Source organism: Hirundo rustica, chromosome 9, assembly GCF_015227805.2.
Source record: "Hirundo rustica isolate bHirRus1 chromosome 9, bHirRus1.pri.v3, whole genome shotgun sequence".
Lineage (NCBI taxonomy): Eukaryota > Metazoa > Chordata > Aves > Passeriformes > Hirundinidae > Hirundo > Hirundo rustica.
Window position 1 is genome coordinate 2,721,276 of NC_053458.1, and position 19,435 is coordinate 2,740,710.

The 19,435-nt window shown below is 42.2% G+C and overlaps 1 protein-coding gene across 12 annotated transcripts in view; it reads right to left on the reverse strand.

The window, feature by feature from the left end:
• Positions 1–19,435, reverse strand: part of NFIA (nuclear factor I A) — a 244,661-nt gene that overhangs the window by 28,318 nt on the left and 196,908 nt on the right. For 7 of the 12 annotated variants that reach the window (XM_040072268.2, XM_040072273.2, XM_040072269.2 and 4 more), the window contains 3 exons: positions 18,078–18,206; positions 5,928–6,106; positions 3,172–3,337 (listed from right to left, as the gene is read on the reverse strand). In XM_040072268.2, coding sequence (XP_039928202.1) covers positions 3,172–3,337; positions 5,928–6,106; positions 18,078–18,206 — 474 coding nt within the window. The remainder of the gene's footprint in view (positions 1–3,171; positions 3,338–5,927; positions 6,107–18,077; positions 18,207–19,435) is intronic. The other 5 variants (XM_040072276.2, XM_040072272.2, XM_040072274.2 and 2 more) reach the window with 3 other exon arrangements.

Genomic DNA, 19,435 nt, shown 5'->3' on the forward strand with positions numbered 1-19,435 from the left:
GTAGTGGAGGTGGTGTTTGCTTTGGGCAGTGAGATATCAAACCCCAAAACTGCCAAGTTCAAGAAAATATTTGTTGTGTTTGTAATGGGTGACCAACCAAAGAAAATCAAGAAGAGATCTGAGATAAGATAATGTTTGGTCTGCTTCTGATATCAAAGATATGTTCTATTGAAAAAGATTTTGTGGAGAAAAAATGAACCTCCCGAACCTCGTGAATCCCATCTCCACTGTGCCATCAGTCTGAGGAAAATGCTGGCTTTCCATAGGGATAGGATTCACAGCTGAAATTGTCAGCTCCCAGAGCGTGCCTGGCCACCCAGTAGCAGCAAATCCCCAGTGTGCATCTCCAGGGGCTCTTCCTTCCTTGGACAGCACTAATGTTCATGTTTTGGTTAATGTCACAGCTGGAGAGTTTCACTATTGCTCTGAGAATCATTAACCACCTTGTTGTGATTTTTAGCTCTCGTTCCCAGGAGGCCATGCTGTATTGAACAGCTGCTCCTGGCTCCTGCACCCCTCAGGAGGGCCATATTCCAATTTTTGGTTGGGCCGTGACTGCATTTTGTTTCTGCTGAGGGCTTTCTGCTAAACCAAAAAAGGGAAGGAGAATGGAGCAAATGCCAACCCCTTTCACTCCATTTCCTTGGGAGGGGGGGGTTCATTCTCTTCCACACGGCTAAGGAGAAAGTCTGGCCAAAATTTAACATCACTCCTGCCTTTGTTGCATAAGTGACTTTCCAATATCCTCAAGCTCTGCGGGGCAGTCAGCCATAGCCCGGCGACACTCCCAGAACCGGTGCGCTCCAGCAGCTCGTAACCATGGAAAACACCTTTTTTTGTGCGGCTTTTATGGAACTCTGGTGAATCTGCACTCGCTATTTGAAGGCTAATATTTAGTTAAGGAAAAAATAAACACGGAGGGAAATGGAGGGTTGGTTCTGATTGACACACTGAATGGAGCCCAGTGGGTCCTCCTGGCAAACCCTGCCTGCGACGGCGCAAACTTCAGTTTGCTTTCCTCTTTATGTGGCCAATGCTTCCACTGGCTTTGGTTTATATGTCATAGTTTTTCTTAGAAAATATTTCCTATAATCTACTTTTCTGTAAAATTTGTCCCTAAATTAAATTATATGCTTCTTTACAACTCCAGTCGCTGTTATTCAAACCCCTCACCAAAAGGAAGATGCGTGCCTGAATATGTACAGAACTATATGTTTAGACATCAGCGTGGCTAATTAACAAACAGTAATTATTTTCCTAATCTTTTGTTTAAATACCATTAACTGGCTGCTCTTGAGAAAACCTCCATTCCCAATTAACGTGGCAGCTGTCTGCTGAACACAGAGCCCAGTGACCAGCCCCAAGCCGACACCAATGGGTGTCCTGCTCCCTTCAGAAGGAGAAATGCCCACTTTTCTGCCAGCTGAGAATCCGGCTAGACACACTCTGAGCTTGTTTACACAATCACGGTATCATAAAAATTCAGGTTAGTGCTAGAATGCTGTTGGGAATCCTTTTCTTTTCGACACCAGACACTGCCAGTAAACTGAGTCACAACTGTAATGACAAGTACACACTGACCTAGTTTTGTTTTTCCCGGTTCTGAAGACAAGGAAATAGTAAGGCATTGCTGACTGTGCTCGGTGATAACGATGACTAAACATTAACCTTTTAGATCCCACCGCGGAATCTTATTGATAGGACTCGGAAGTCCCCTCGGAAAGTGTCAAAACTTCCTGTTAGCACCAGTGTTGATCTAAGGTCAGAAAGAGGAGCGGAGGGGAGAAAATGAATCAACTTCTTCACTCAACAAAAATCTGCTGATCAGTTCGAGAAGCCCTGATTCTAGAAGATCGTGTTCACAGTCTTACCAGACTGTCTCATACTAAAACCCATTTCAATTTCCAAGCGAGCCAGAGCATCTTGCTGAGTTTGCAGTTGATGCACTATCGTGTAGCAGAAGGCAATGAAAACCTCTGAGGAACTACCAGATTTTAAAAATGCCCCCCGGAACCTGTGCAAGTCTCCTGAAAAGTATATAAAGCTTTAAAAACGTAGGCGTCACGTGGTCTGAAGAGTGAGTACCTCTTTGCACATCAAGCAAGTGGTTGCATATAGCATTTAAATAATAAGCTTGAAAAGCACACAAAGGGATTTGCTCTTTCGATTAGATTGATTTTTGTTTGTGGATGTTATTTGGACTCCCTTCACTGTGGAACAAGTCCCCTACAGTTGCCATTAAAGCACTGAAAGCTTCCCTTTTGTTTTTAAATGTCAGTTTGAGCATAGCTTCATTAAATCATTTCACAATTAACTCCCTGAACATCCAGACTTTTTTTAAAGCATCAGACACAGCTGAGTTGCATTTGCTTCCCAGAAGAGTGACTCCAAAGTGGTATCCCCAAGTGCGTATCCAGGAATTCGTAAATTTGACTTGTGGCTACACAAAATGCATATGGGAGCCGTGTGGGTGGTGGTGGGAGAGGATTAGAGCTTTCTCCCTGGCCCTAAGACATCCAAAACTTCTTGCCTAAAATGCACGGCGTAAGGGAAAGACATCTGGCTCAATCTAGGAAGATTTATTCCCAAAAGAACGACAACTGAAGTAAACTGGAAAGGGTTGTTAGTTTAGCCCAGTGTGTATAAGCAGGGATGTTTTCTAGGAGATTGCCTGACTTCCATGTGGGATCTATCCTCTGAAGCCTGACTTGAGACACCAACTTATCACAGAACCGTGGGATGGTTTGGGTTGGAAGGGACCTTAAAGATCACCCAGTTCCAACCCCTCTGACACGGGCAGGAACACCTTCCACTAGATCAGGTTGCTCAGAGGCCCGTCCAGCCTGGTCTTGAGCACTTCCAGGGATGGGATGTCAACTTGAATCCTCACGGCAGCAAACAAGATCCCAAAGATCTGAGCTCTGTGTCACAGCTGAGCCACCAGCCTCGATTTCCCTCACACGTGGTTACGTGAAATGCCAACCAAGTCAAAAATAAAACTGCAACCTTGAGCTAAGGCTTTCCCTGCTGACACAGAAGCAGCTCAGAGTTTTGTCCATCACGGAGAGCAGAGAGCTCTCCTGCTTCCCAAGATGTGTGCAGTCCTTATCCCTGCACAGCCGAGCGCCGGCGGTGCCGGTAGCCCTTGGATCCCGCTGCGTCTATACTTACTTGGAGAAGTGGGAGAGGTGGCCCCTCCTTCTGTTGATGTGGTTGGAGGTTTTGTGTCTGGCACTGGCAGAGGCACAGGCCTAGCCATTGGTGGCGGAGGTGGTGGTGGCAACATTGGGGTAGGAAGGAATGGATTGTGCACCTTGCCTTGGCTGCTACCATTGGGCTGCCGAAAAACAAGCAAACAGACAAAAATTATACTAAAAATCAGCTATTAGGAACCTCCAGCAAAAACAATCTAGTTAAAAACTATGTGCAATACATTTACAATTACTTGAGAGGTGGCAAAGAAAGTGCTGGCTCAAATTCTCCATGGACTTCAAGGGACTTTGTGTCAAACTTTGTGAACCTTATGAAACTGTGGAAATTCTGGCTTTTAAACACTTGTCCTATTAGCAGCTTGTCTGAAGAAAGATTAAATTGTCCTTGATTAAATTCTACTCCTCTTTACATTTCCTGCAGCACTAACCCATGCTCAGTGAGATGTGAAGCAGTATTTTTGACCCCTAAAATCCCCCAGTTTCGTGACTCTGTTATACCCTCAGGATATCAGTGTCTAGGACTTGAGTGTAAATTTCTTAAAGATACTGCTCATTAAGAGAAAAAACAAGCGTTTTTGGTGGTCTTAAAAATCACGCTGATATCTCATTACAGGAAAATGAATGAGTGTATATTAAAATAACTGCTCTCCCACATCCCTTTTGAGTTAGCAATAGAGTAGCTCTTGGTTTAGCTGCCATTAGGATCACATGGAGAAATGACTGAACTTAGAACAGCTTCATTTTACACACTGGGAGAAAAAAACCACCCTCCCTTCAGCCTGGGATGTGGTCAGTCACAGGCTGAAGGGGATCAGCTATATGAGTGTGGTCTTTCAATTAATCACCAGAAAAATGTGTCCATAAGTAAAAGTGTTTTCAAGTATCACAAAAAAAGGAATCAGGCTTAGAAAAACATGCCAACCCTCCCCCCAGCTTATTAAGTTTACATTTTAAATGTAACCCAGCCTGGACACTTGAAAACCATACAGATAGATGCCAAATACCATTATAAAGAGAAAGTAGGACAGGCTGTGAATCAGGTGTTCCATTTTAGTGACAAAAATGATGAGATCATTTTCGACAGCACTCTACAAATTGATCTCACTGCAGCTCTTCTGGCACTGAACATTGGCTTTTCCATTGATGATAAAAGCTCAGCTTTAAACACAGATCCATATTCTAAGTACTGCTAAAGAAAATAATATTTTAATTCCTGTTAGGGTTTCCATTAGCCTGAATTGCCGGGGACAAAATACTCATCCTGGCAAAACACTTGGGACTTTATTTTCAATTCACCTGCTCTGGCACTTACAAAAGGCCTTAAAGTTGTGGAGGTGCAAATCACACTTGTGCTAGAGCAAAAACGGTTCATGGGATAAATAGGATTCGAGTTCATCTGCATTTAACTTAGCAGCACTCGCACAGACTTCAAAGACTGCAGTCACTAGAGTTTGCAGCAAGAAGCAATCCTTCAGGGATATTTATTTTTCCAGCATCCAGCACCTTTAATAAACTAATATATTAGTGACATCTCTCAAACACTATCTTGTCTCCCAATTAGGTCCCTTTCCTGCCAAGAAGACCCCTGCTGCCTGTTCATTGTGAGTGTGCTAACAGTTCATAATGCTGAATGGTTTGGGATAAATTAAGCAAATGAATACTCAAGGAAAAAGAAAAGCACTGTATTGATTTGTTGTCTAGACATAAATGTATCTGCTAACATATTGCAGACATTATTCAAAGCCAGGACTGGCTGGAATAAGTAGAGTCAGTTTTTCTGCTGGGGAAAGGAAAACACTGAGAACAATACGGCTTATTAAATAAGTGTAATAAATTAGATGCTAATAATTAAACTAATTCTCATTAACACTTTCAGTATGTCAGGAGAAAAGCAGTAATTTTGCCAGTTATTACTTCATTGGCTGGAAAAAGTTACATGCATTACATTTCATGAAATATTCAGAGCATTATTTTAGATTTGATTTACATAAAATTTATAAATTCGTCCAGAATGCTATTTCAATAATAGCAAGATGATTCACTTTATTTGATTAAAAAAAAAATGAAAATGGTTATTTGAAGCTTTGGAACTCTGCTTAATTTTTCATAGAGATAAGGAGAAAAGATAACTGCTTACAGAAATAACAAACCATAATAAACTGTACTTTTAACATCTTGAGTTCAAGTACTGGTCAACTTGATCTAAAGTGCTATAAGGCAGTATTTTTTTTTTTTTTTAATGAACTTAGCTGATCTGAAACATCTGTTTCTCACCCTCCCTTTTCCTGCTCTTTCCCCCCCACTCTCCCCTGAACTTCAAAAAAATAATTAATAAAAATTATTCTGCCTTCGTATTTTGTTAACCCTGGTTCCACAAGGGTTACAACACATGCAGCAAAGTCGTTTGTGGGGGGACCCAGCAGGTCACTGAAGCACCAGCTTCTCTGACACTTTAAGCTACTTTCACCACAATGTGGTCGAGTGGTTTTTTGGGGAGGTCTCTTGTTGTTTTTCAAAATACTTTTGCAGTACAGTGTTATTATATATATATATATATATATATAATTTTTTTTTTTTTGCTCTCCCTTCCAGCAGCTATTCAAGGTGTGCTCCTGCAGGCGACATGCTGTTAAAATAACCCCATCAATAACCCCGTGGTTAATTTTTTTTTACAAAGGACAAACACTTCTGAAGAAAGAAAAACGGCTTCCTTACATTTAGGAACCCCACCTGTCCAGCCTGCTGACCAGCGTCGGGGCAGACAAGTTGGACAAACTCTTTCAGAGTCTCCTGAGGATGATAGCGGATTGCTGGGTGTGAGAAGTATGGCCCAGGCTGTTGAATAATGGGTGATGTTGGAAAATGAAGAGTCGATGGTGTTGCATGTGGACTTGCTATAGGAAAGAAAACAAAGACGTTATATAGAGTTTTGCCTCTGGAAAATAAAACAGTTTAAATCTGTTGTAGTTTTAAGTATATTTTTTGCTGTTGTTGTTGTCCTTGGTTTGTTTTTAAATGTACAATATTGTTTATACATCAATTAATATATTAGACCACATTGTGTCCTACACTCACTTCATCTAGATCCTGGAAGCAAACGGAGCCAGACATTTTGAAGGATTTTCTGTGTTTTTAGTGGACACGTAGGAAGGAATCAGCAGTCCTTTGTGAGAGTGAAAACTATTCATCACCTTAAGAGCAGCCCTCATCAATCAGGCAATAAAAAAATGTATCTGGGAGATTAGAGTTGATTTAATTGACATTTCATGTAACTTGGATTTGCACATATGAATCCATTTTACATTGTAGTATAAACGGTCAATAATTTAAAAATGGTCTAACGCTTCTTGTTGTTGGGGTGGATTTTTTTTTTCCATCTCACTTCAGGAACATTTATTTTAAGTAACGTGTTTTCGTTTAATGAACATGCACAAAGTGGCGAGATCGTTTGGAAAATTACATTTACATTTCTCCTGGTTAACGTTGGGCTCAGATCTTCAGCAAGCCCCCAGCTCGCTCTCAGGGATGAAGTTTAATTTGGTGAATTTATGGGCCAACAAGCCAGCTGGAAAATGTACTCCAGAGAAGGTGCAGAGGTGTGATGTACACAAACCCATTGGCAATGACCGATTTTACCCTCAGCTGATTTCAGCAGAACTACAAGTGCAGCTCCAGAACCTTTTGCTCCCCTACATTATGTGACACCTTTGCCCAGTTCCTTGGCCTTCAAAATATATTGAGTTGGACTCTTGTTACCCAACAGTGCTTTCCATTGTTAGTTGTCACCATGAGGTAGCAAGTGCTGCCACTTACAGTGCCATGAATTCTCCCTTTAAAAATGAGGATTCAGTCTTCCTTCAGAATGACCAATCAATCTGGTTGCACACAAGCTCATCTGTAAATCATGGTTTATTTCTCACCAAACAGTCATTGTTGTTCCCTTGGCATGTTACCCTAGGAGTCCTTTCAGGGGTGTCCATTGTGCTCGTACAGTGCACACGACAAATTAGATAAATGCAATGCAAGGAGGGAAAATCCTACAGAAACTCAGGTGTTGGCTTGGAAGTAATTTAAATATACAAGAGGAGGAAAAAAAAAAAAAAAAAGCCTTTGGCACTTCTGGAAAAATTGGAGAGATGCAGAAAAGTTAACTAAAATCAAACACAAATGAGCAAACATTCATTCCATAATGAATGTTATGAAAAACCTTCAGTTAAATAAAAGCTAAAATCTGCTTCTTACTCTTGTTCATTGCCAGTTTAATAATACGACATTTTATTAATAATTTTTTTTTTCTTAAGCATTATTAAACCATTAGCGAACTCAAGAGCCTGAAGACGTGGATAAAACATAAACTCAGAAACAGCAGCAAGGAAACTACTGCATTTTCCTGTAAACATTCATTAAGTGTTGGCTGAGCAGCCCTTCTATACACGTCCCTTTCCACCACAGGACAGGGATTATTGCTCTGACACCACCACCAAAAAGAGCTGCACTCAAGCCAAGAGTGCTGGTATGGGATGGATGTGAAACCCTTGTCCTTGCCATGAAAAGCTCCCCTGTATCCACATTAACCCCACAATTCTGCTCCCCTTAATTCTGTTGAAAATATCCCCAACAGAGGGAGAAACATCAGAGGCAGAGATAAGGGGGGGGATTCCCTTCAGGAACTTTGAGTTACCACCATGGAGCCAATTACTACAATGGGCAGAGAACTAAACAGAGTCCAAGGAGCCACCTCACCCCAAAATAATCCCCTGCCTTTGACTGGTGCTGCTCTGAGGTCGACACCTCCATTCTACACACACACCTTCAGTCAGGTAGATCCCAGCCAGCATCTTGATGACAACAACAAAATTTTTATTAGCCTACAGTATTTCTGTCTGCCTCCCTTTCTTTGTATCTGCTTTTGTAGTTCTCCCTTTCCTTGTGTGCCAGATGGAGTATGAAGGATGAAGATAAAAGTGAGAAATGGACATTTATGTGACAAACATCTAATTAACTAAGAAATAAATTTGAATTTCTGAAACATAAAAAGAGAATTTCCTTTTAGTATCAGCTCTTTTAACACTATTTGAAATTGTTATGCAATTGTACTGTCCTTTATACTCATCTGGGAACAAACTCATTTCTGTTCTTCTGCTGGGTGAAAAGGAGATTGAAACACATCTCAAACTAGAAGGAATAAAGAATTGTATCCAGGGAACATTTGGGAATTCAAAGCCAGGCCTGAGACAACACTGTATTTAGCTCTTCCAAAGTATGGCTCTTCATTTAATAATTTGATTTGCCCTAAGAAAGATGAAAGGAATACTCAGTGGCATGTAAGGAACAAGCCTTTCTCTGCTGTCTTGACCTCCTCAGCATGTCAGGGTAGAAAACAAAGTGGGGAGTGTGTGTCAGTGACCTGCCCAAAGAGAGAGAGGAGGAAAACGAATGCAGAAATGATCAACAATAATTCATCAAGGCAAAGTGCTGCGAGGAGAAAGTGGTTCCTCTTTGGAGCTGTGGCCAACTCCTCAGCCAATCTCCAAGGGCTTCCTGCTGATCAGGGAAGGACTGGGGGAGGGAAACAAGAAAATTGGCAATCATTCCTCAGCCTGTGCCATACACTGACATGGAGGGGTCATTTTCTTCTTAGCATAAGAAGTGACGAGTGCAATAAGGATCTCCAAAGGTTTGTTTTCGCAGCCTCAGACTAGGAAATAGCAAATTTCTCAAGTGCCAAAAGAAAGGGCTCTTTGATAAGAGGAGAAAAACCACTACTATTAAACTGATCAACGTTACAAATGTGCCTGCCTGATACTAGAGAGGGAATTAAATGTTAAAGTCTAAAATCTGCTGGCCCAGACACAGACCATTACTCTGATAGCTGTGTTGTGGTCAGCAACTCTGGTGAGTGCAAAACTGGCCACTCCAACAAGTTCTGAGTGCAGAGCACAAGCGTGTTTCCAAATATAGGGTCCCTCACAAGCATTTTTAATCAGTCAAAGCACAAGGGGTAATGAAGCAGGTCATTATTTTCCCTGTTTGCCTCTAAAAAGGCCAAGGGCCCTTTCAGTCATGATTTTCAGACTTAATAATTTTTTTTAAATTCCTTTAATTCCTAAACCCACACCTACAGTGATGGAAATTACCCTGTGTAAGAGAAGAGGCTCTTATTAGTTCTGATGGGATATTACAAGTCTCAATCAGAGACCGTAAATTCTTTGAGATCTTCAAATGGAAGATAAAACAGGTCTTTGTCTATTATTTATTTACTTATTGACTTATTATTTATGTATCCCTAAGCAGCTCCATCCTGCCAAACCATATTTCTCCTGGCGTCTTTCAGCCTGTGACATTTATATTTTATTATTGACCTCAGTAAATGACATAAAATATGACTTCTACAATCTATGAAAAGATGTGCACTGAAGATCAGAACTTCATTTCTACCTGCTGTAGGTATGGAGGAGCTGGACTCTCTGGCGTTATGAAATCTGTTATTTTGTGTGGGGGTTGGAGGCAGGAGTTATCCCTCCATCTCAAGGCAAGCATAAATATTTCAAAGCACACATGATTCTAATTCCATTGAAGCTTGTCTGAAACATCCCAGACTTTCTATTGAAAATGAGATGATAATGTATGGTGGCCTGCAACAGATATACCAGTATTTTAAAACTGCTGCTATTGGGCCAAGTAATTATGCAGTACAGCTGTTGCGTGCTACACTGGATTCCTCAGTGTTTTATGAGCTCGTGGTGCTGTGGAGCACAGGAGTCACAGGATTTTTTTTGGAACCCTGAATTCCAGCCTCTGATTATGCAGGTCTGTCTTGCCTTTCCCCTCCTTGATTTGTAGTAGCCAACAGCAAAGTAAGTAACCAATAAAATAAGCTGCAGCCATTGATTAGGTGAGCGCTGCACATGGCCGAGGCTCTGAGGAAGAGCCAAAATTGTGAATTCTGTCCGAGCGAGTGATGAGATAATAAAGGATCAGTTAATTTGAAACAGGTCGCCGTTTTCTTTGGATATTTAGGATCCTGGAACAAAGGAGCAGTTCCTAATAAAGAGCCCTGGGATCCCTGCTCCTGGGGAGTGCTTGCTGACATGGTGAAGGGACACCTACAGTGCTCAGACAGGTTTTCCACCAGCACAGCCCAACATATGGGGGCACATATTGATCCATCCACCTTCCATCTCCTCTTCCAAAAAGAGCCCTGCCAACCCCTTCAAGTCCACACGACTTGATGGAATTTCTTTCTTCCTGAAATCGTTTGAAGTCTTTGAAAGGGTCGTTCGGTGTTGCTCAGGAGGTGTTACCACCCTGGACTGTTCCAGGGAGAAGCGCTGGGAATCACAACCACTGTTCCTTCACAGGCACAGGGGCTGGTCCATCAGCTGGGTCAGGGCACAGTGCTCAGATACCTCCCCTATAAAGTGATAATTAAGTTTACTAATACTTCATTAAACATTGATCAGCCTTCCTAGAAATAGAAACACTAGAACCATAATGAAACGGGATCGGTTTTTTTATCCGCTTGTTTCTGAGGCCATTATAATTGGCTTCATTACAATTAAGAAAGTATTTTCTGAAAAGTCATTTCCCTGGAAATGTTAGAGAACAGTTTGTTCTGCTAGTGACTTCCACATCAGGCTTCTAAGTTGCTTTAACTCCCTGCGTGCCGCAAACTTTCTCCTGCCATTCCAGTGATGCCAGTTCAAATTATGCGAGATGGATCCCACCCTTTGTACCTCAAAGGTACTTATTCTCAAAATTGACCATATTAGAGGACTAATTGGCTAAGCCACCATGCTGGCTGATGTGAAATGCTTTCAAACACCATGAAACAGCTGTGTTTATCGGAAATATGAAGAGTGACTTTTTAATAAGGAGATCTGGCGATAATCCAAATTTGTTGAAAGGAACTTACACTTCTGTGTATAATACAATACAAGAGGTAAAGAATGGAAGCCTAAAACAATAGCTTTAAGCCCACAGATTTTGGTGATGAAAGCAGTTACCCAAACAAGAAAAAAAAAAATAATTAAGAAACTTGGGCTGGGATTTGCAGAGGTCCTGAGAGAATTCATTAACTGCTTTTGAATTTCAATGGGACCTGCTTCCCTGTAACACTTTGAAAGGTTTCTGAAAGTCCCCGTTTTTCTTACTGCCCACTAGGAACAGACTTTAGGATGGTAGAAGTAGGGGAATTGCTTACTCAGGTTGGCAAAACCTGCCCCTACTTAAATACTGAGCTGCTGAGGGTAGGACTGACCAGTCCTAGGATGAGCCCTTGGAAGGGAATTCACATCCCTGGAAAACGCAGGTATTTGTTAAGTCCCATAATGGTGCGAAGCAGCTGTTTAGTAACAGGTTTATCAGGTCCAAGGACGAGCTAAATGCAAACTCATCCCATCTCACATTCCCATTTGCAGTGTCAAGGCTGGGAAACCATGGAGCTGGAGAACAAAAATAGGCTTTACCCTCTGAGCATTGGTAAAATTTAGGTGTCGCTCGCTCCCACATTCTGTAGACAAACACAGATGAAAAATTTCAAATATAACAGAAAACAGCTGACCAATGCAAGAGACAGTGAAACACCCTGGATGGGACGGATGGAGGATCTGTTCCTGTCCATGAACATCAGAAGGATGGGATGAATTGCAGGCCATCCATCTCTCAGCTCCAGAAGTCAAGTGCAGCTGGCCAGCTGAAAAGAACAGAGCCACAGTATCTCCGGGTCAGGGCTGGCTCTCAGCCCTTTTCTGCTGCTCTGAGTGGTACGAGGCACCTGGACCCTTTGTTCAGAAACACTCTTCCTGTAAGAAATTTTGCAGTAGCAAGTGGGAGGCGGGAGGACATTTTGCCAAGGCCCACAGAGCTCCTAGCAAAAGGAAAATATGCTTAGGGCTGTGTTTGAGCACAGGGTTTATTGGTGTACTCTGGGCTGCTGAGTATTACAGGCTGCTTTTGAAAACCTGTAGAGTTGAACTGAGCACTGGTTCCAGATTCTGGCATGGGCAGGGGGCCAGTTAAGTTAGCTATTTTGGGCAGAATGTTTTAAAACATGTCAGAATTCTGCTGCCTTTGGGAGATCAGAATACTATAGAATTGATTACATCGGGACAGAAATAAAAATCAGACCTATAGAAAGCACTCCTTCCTTCCAAGACTACAGCTAGAGGTCAAAAAGACCCTAATTTAATGTATTTGTAGAATTCCTGCCTTGCATCAAATGCTGTCAACTTCTGCATATTATTATTACTTTTAATGCACATGATGCATTCTCATCATAAGATAAAAACTACTGCAAGGAGAATACATCATGTCTTTCTTATAATGAAATGCAGTCGATAAGTTTACAATAGAAATGTAAATTCTCTTTAAAACTACAACCTTTATGTGTGTGATGATATAATTCTGCTTTGATACTAAAAAGGGCATGGTAATGGAATCTGTGACTTTGGAGTGATATATTGCTGTTAAGTTAATAGGACTCCACATTCCCATTTCTAATATCAGTGTTTTTCCTCCCTTTCATTCTGTAGATGGTAAGCTGATACTACATAAACATTGTTAAAGCTATAGTTCCACGCTACAGTAATTCACTTAACTTTAACATGATTTATGGTTCTGTCAATAGAGGAGGTTGAAAATCCAGAGCTCTGATGCTTAAACATGGGTTCCATACTTAAAGCAATAATGTGCTTTTTGTGTGTGTCTGGAGCTAGAGGAATTTAGCATAAAGCAGAGATAAAAATATTATAGTTTGCTGCACTGTTTAAAGCATATAGTTTAACTCCACGGATACATCAAAGAGAGCAAAGGAACCAAAAGCAGCGTCAGGAAAAGCATGGGCAAAATCTTTGTTCCTGCAGCACTCTATTTTTATATTATTTTTTAGGGATGCATGAAATCCTATTAGTATTTTTAACACTCCCCCCCCCACCCTTTTTTTTTTTTTTTACCATTCTTTTGCTCAGTTAGATCAGCTCCCTTTGTCAGGATGAGTTTAAATCTGGGTCCACTGTGTTAATCACCCCCCCCCTTTCTTCTTTCTGTCACTTCCCCTCCAGGCATTTTGCCTCTTTAGGAGATTAAGCGACCAAGTCATCTTGTTGCTCTAACATGTCCTCACTGGAGCAACATATTAACACAACTCCTCTGCAAAAGAGCCCTCTTTAGAAGTTTGCTGCAGGGATGACAAATTAACCCAGCATGGTGTCCCACACATCTATCTCAGTACAAATTATTAGTGTAATAGAGCTTTTAGTTATGCATTTATCTAGTAATTATTGAACGGTTATACAGAACGGAGCTGAGCAATCGTGGCCCTTTATGAGGCGAGCTCGGTGGGTGGTCTTACAGTTAATTTAGGATAGGACTGTCTAAGCAGCTCACTCACACACAAATTAGCTGAACAGCCTGCTCCTTTAAATATTTCCTATGTCACAGGCTAACTCTTGACAATACAACAAAGGTAGAGTTTTAATTACACGGTCCCTGACTTTTGTTTAGCTGGAGCTTTAACCCCTTGCAGGCCTCCCTTCCCTGCCCTCCCTGGCGGTGGCAGTTTGGGGATTGTGTCATGGCTAAAGCCTGACCTTGAGGCCATCTGTTGGGAAACCGCTTTTCCTTCAGCACCGGCTTACTCCAAAGCGAGCGCAGAAAATCAGAACCTTCCCCTGCTCAGTCAGCCGTCCTGACACTGTAAACTGGATGGTGTAAACTCGTCTGATGGTCAGTGCTGTGCTGTTTGTGGCCTCACCTCTCTTGGCTCTCTGACATCACCACCCCTTGCTCTGAGGTGTCTGTGTCAAGCTGCGCCGCTTCGTTTTTGTCAAAATTCGGAGCGAAGTAGAAGGTTACACCCCTGTGCCAGCTGACAGCATCAAGAAGCAGCCGCAGAGACCCAGTACGGAACAGGACATTACAAAATGTCTTTCTACAATGTACGCCGTCACTTTGATTCGCTTGGAGCTGGCTGACAGGACAGCGAGCAGGCACCAGGACTCTGGTGACCCAGTGGAGGATTTTGATGGAGAAGGACACAGTATCTTTCCAGATATGTGACATAAAGGTTTTGCCACTTTGGCATGAACAGAGAGTACTGTGCTGCAGCGTTTCCCTGGCAGGCCTTGTCCTGATAAAAGTCTAAGTGGCAATGGTAATTATGGAGGAAATTAATATAATGGAAACCAGTCCACTGGTTGACTTTCATCCCGTCTTCTCACCCGCCCCCTTCCTTGGGTTCTCGCCTTCTTGCTGTATTTCTTGCTTCTTGTAATTGTGTTTCTCCTTCAATTATCTTCCTAACACACCATCTCATTGTTATTTTATTTATTTACTTTTTCTTCCCTTGCCTTTTCCTCCTTGCTTTTTTGGCTTGCAGGATCCACACTGTCATATTCCGTGGGAATGCTTGAATGCTCTGCAGCACAGGCTGCTGTACATCCTGGCTTTACAAGATCGTGGTCAATTTAACGTTTCAGCCAACTCCAGTTATAAAGTCACCAGAGTGTAAGTAGCAATACATGGAAGTCTAAAACCGCTTATGTAAATACTGCTGTCACCCATAGTATTTAAATCCTTCACTGTCTGGTGAAGAGTTCAAGTGGTCTGGGAAGCTTTGTGAGATGCCAGCAATCCAGGATGGCTTTGCAGTGCTGGAGTGCTGTGGTGAGCTAAGCTGGCCACCAAATAATCTCATTTGCAGGTAACAAAAGTATGCCTGAGGAGGAGAGAGATCTGGCTGCTCGAATTTTCAAGGCTTTGAAATAAACTCTAAAACTGATAGTGATGCTAAAGCCACCCTATAGGTGATCAATTTACCATCTGCCAGACGCTGAATCCTAACCACGCTGGTCCAGAGAAGACATATGGTGCATTCATAGAGTCATGCCCAAAAAACTGCCATCATCAAGTGAGGCTCCATGAATCACTTTGCTAGCTTATCACCAAAGAAACTTGGATCTTGCCACCATCTGTTGGAAGTACTGAGGAGTCACTGAAGCATTGGCATCCCTGCGCCAGCACTCGCTGCACATCTGGTCTGCTGGTCAGCCAGCTCAGATCCTCTCTCCTGGCTACTGCCCAGCTGGGCCGGGCACTGGCAGCAGCACCAGTGCAGACAGCAACGAGTGCACAGCCTTCCACAGCACAGCACATCCAGACAATTCCATGAGAGCAGAGGTTTTCCAACGGGTTCATTGGGTGGAGCACCTCGGAGCTACGAAGTCCTCTCAAGGATCTTACTCCTCATCCTCCTCCAAGGAAGTTTTTGTTCCCAAAAATGATTCATTGTGGGGATCACAGGGAAGGGCATTCAGTATCCTGGGACACCCCAGCATCAGACGTGCAATGTTATTCCAAGGGATGTTTGTTGAAAGATTTGGGAATATTCCCGAGAAGTTATAAATCACTGGTTGTCAATGACAACACCTGCCATGCATAGTCTGCAGCTTCTTCTCTGCTGTCTATTTTGATCATGCTTTACAAATGCATCTCATACACACATCCAAGTGATAAACTTGCACATGTGAGCACGAGAAGGAGATGGAACCTCCTTGTGTTGGCTGAGGAGCTTACTCTGATGGTGACCTACTTACTCACAACTCCCCTTTCTCCAAAACCTCTCCGCAGAGTGGAGATTAAATCCCGCTCTTTGTTTTCCAGAGACCCCTCGGAATGACCTGCCCCTGACCATTTACATAATGCACCTGTGTCCAGAGGGAATTTAGCCTGTGTGTGCCCTACCATCATTTCTGCAGAGATACAACTCCCAGTAACTGCTGGTGGAAGTGAATCTCTCAATTATATCCTCTTATAAGACAGCATTATACCCTTTATGTCGCCACTTCTGATACCTGAAAAGCTTCTCTCTTCTGCTCACTGTCCCTAAAGTACGCCGGAGGCGACGGGATAAAGAACAAAGCTGGATTTGCAGAAAATAATCCATCTCAGTGTATCACCCTTTACTAACAGAATGATTGTTGCAGCAGGGAAATAAACACAGCCAGTGTGCTGTGGAAGAAGAATACAGAGGAGGAATGTCCCAAAAGAACAAAGAATGAAGACTGGGAAAAGATTTTTTTTCAGGATGATGGCACTTAAAAGAAACCATGCATGGATTTGGAGGGATTTTTTTCCTGAAAGTCGGTGAGACTTTGTGAATGAGCATAAAATAGAAGATGCTTCTAAACGATGTTGCAGAACGACAATTTTGGTTAACTTGTTAGGAGCCATGATCATTAAAAGCTGTGTTGCTTCTTCATGGACTTAGTAAAGAACATCTCCTTCCAAACAAACAGAATTTGGGACTGTAATAATTCTATTTGCTTTTCTGGCTCCTTGAATGTTCTTCTCACATAGCCAATGGAAATCCCTCAGTGCACAGAAAAAGTCTTGTGAAAACAGACTGTAGATGAGATTTAAACAAGGCCTCACCACTGAGACATTTCCTCTCTCAACCACACAAGAATCCAAAGCACAGAGGGTCTAAACAGGGGCAGACAAAGGCAGTCAATGATCTTAAAAAATTAGTGTGAGGTAAAACACAGCTAAATAAAGAAAGGCCTATTAACTAATCAATCAACAACTGAAATCTAAAAGGCTGAACTTCTAAAAGACAGGAATTGGGAGTCAGCTGATGTGCACTGAATAGAATGTTAATGGAAGCTTCATATTATTCATCCTTGTATCACCAATTATCAAGGCTTTTAAAAGAGGACATATTTGCCAGACAGCTTGGATCCAGATTTCAAGGGAAATCTCTATAGAGCTTAGATGCCTAAATATCTTCTGAGGATCCAGGTGTATGTCTAAGAGTAATGAATAATTTTTTATGGATTAACCACAACAAATCAAACTACAATAAGCAGATTTAACAAAGCACAAAACCTCCTGAAGTGCAAGTCTGACCTTGCTTCAACTTTGTGCAACTCCACCACTTCTCATCACATCACCTGGATGTGCAGACAAAGAGGCTCCTCCTGGTTTATGCTGCCCTCAGTGAAACCACACTGATGCCAAACAGACATTTCCAGATAATTTCTAGGATGAGCTCCTAATATGCCTTTTTATGCGTCACCATTCGACCAATTCCTTAATAATCTTCTCTAAATGAGACAAAATTTCATAGCAGAAAGAAACATGTCACAACCATTCATTCCTATTTTTGTATCTTCCAAAGAGTTTTATAAGAGGATTCATTCATTTGTGTCTCTTACTATGCCCAAGTGAGTTCCTTTTCAAACGTGAACTCAGTATTGAGTTTAGTTTTCTAGGCTAAATGCAAATGCATCTTTCTAACAGAAATGTATAAGCATGTCTAGACCCAGAGGACAACTCTTTTACTTGGAAAGTCAGTCAGAAGAGTCCTGGGAAGGAAACCAGCCAAAGTATTGCAGGAACCAACTTCAAAGGAGTCCCCTAACAAGGCACACTGACACCAGCAGCACAAGAATAAATGACGGGCAGAAGGGAATCCACAGAGCCGGAAGACAGGCGTGGGTCAGAAGTGATGGATGGGTCCCTGTCTCGAGCAGTTGGACCGAGTCAACGTGATGGATGGTCACAAGCAGAAGACACTTCCCTGGCAACACATTCTGTCCCTTTCCCCACCCTCTTCCAACAAAACCCCGAGGCCCCGGAAACCAGCGCTTCCACCTTGAGTGGTCGTGGGGAGCTTTCCCAAAAGCAGCCCGGCCTGACAGAACCGGCCTCGAGACAACCTAAACCCTCCTGGGTGTGAAGGTTCTGAGCACAGCCCCTCGCTGGGCGGTCACAGGAGGCGATGGCTTTCCGTGGAGCGGCGCTGGCACGGGCACGGCGTGCCCTGGCTACCCTTGAATGCCTGGGGGCTCTCGGGAAAGGCCTCACCTCTGGGTCCTGTAATGACAGGTCGATGGTGCTGTGTGAAAGCCGTTCCAAGGGAGGAGGTCTGCGAAGGCGAGGGACTGCTGAAACCAGACTTCTCTGACTTCTTTAATGTAGTTGGCGATGGCATTCCTGGCAAGAATGATTGATAAGTGCAATTTAATAATGCTAGGTCATGGAACGACAGCCTATGCATTGTGAAAGGGGGTGCAGAAGCAGCTAGACACACTTAAAGGACAAATGAAATGCAACGCAACAGCAAGCTGAAAGCTCACTTTTATTTGTGGGGTTGGTTTTTTTTCTCCCAAGGCAGAAGCAGCCATGGTTTGCTCTGAGCCATGAGTACTAAAAGGCAGCCATATTTTTCTTATAAATCTGAAATACGGAGAAGATGCAGCTTATTATTGCTACTGAAACCTACTCTGCTTTATTTTTAGAAATCTGTAATAGCTGGAGCATTTGGATTTTTACAGGTTTTTTATGAGTTCTGTCTTTCACTCCTTGGTTCAGTAGATTATTGCAAATGGATCTTTTAAATGTGCCGCACGACTCAAGGCACAACTAGAGAATGGAGTTCTCTGAGTTCAAACTCTTCCTCCCCTCACTCTCTTGACTTCAAAGGTATTTGAAAGTTATACATTTATGTGGTTCTCTTTTGCTTTCAATTTTTTTTTTTTTTTTTAAAGGGTGAATGGTATTTATGTCTTGGTATTAGAAGCTGCACTGGAATTATTTCGGAGTTGTTATAATGCCCTTGAACTGTATCAAAGGCTCCCAATGAAAGTCAGAGTTAAGCTGTCACTGGGTGAAACCTCTGCCATGGACAGGCAGAAATGGTGTGGTACTCATCTGACTGGTTTGGTATACAGGGTAGGAATAACTCCTGTGGATGCCATAACAAGGCTGCGGTATCAAAAAAATTTATTGGAATGAATACATTGCACCAGGCTTTTAAAACTCGAGCCTTTTCTGTGTATGGTAGGTGCTTGGATGAAACAATTTTAAAGTATATAAATGAAAAGTATGCATGTTTGTCTGTACAAGCGTATAGTTTTGCAGTTCTGGATGCACCTGGGTATTCTGATTATAAGAATGCATCCTAAAAACTCAAAATTTCCAGCATGTACAGCCCATGGGGCATTCTGCATATCCGTAGGGATATAGCAAAAACAAAGGTGGAAAAGCAAAATATAAGGTAATGTGCAAGCTGAACTTCCACTAGCAAAGTAATTTAATTTTATTTCCAACTCTGCGTTTTATAGTATTTAATTGTTAAAAAAGTAAAGAGAGAGGCCTGGACAAGATTATCTCTGGGCTATATTATTAACTTTATATTTAATAAGACTAGTTTTATAGTCCCT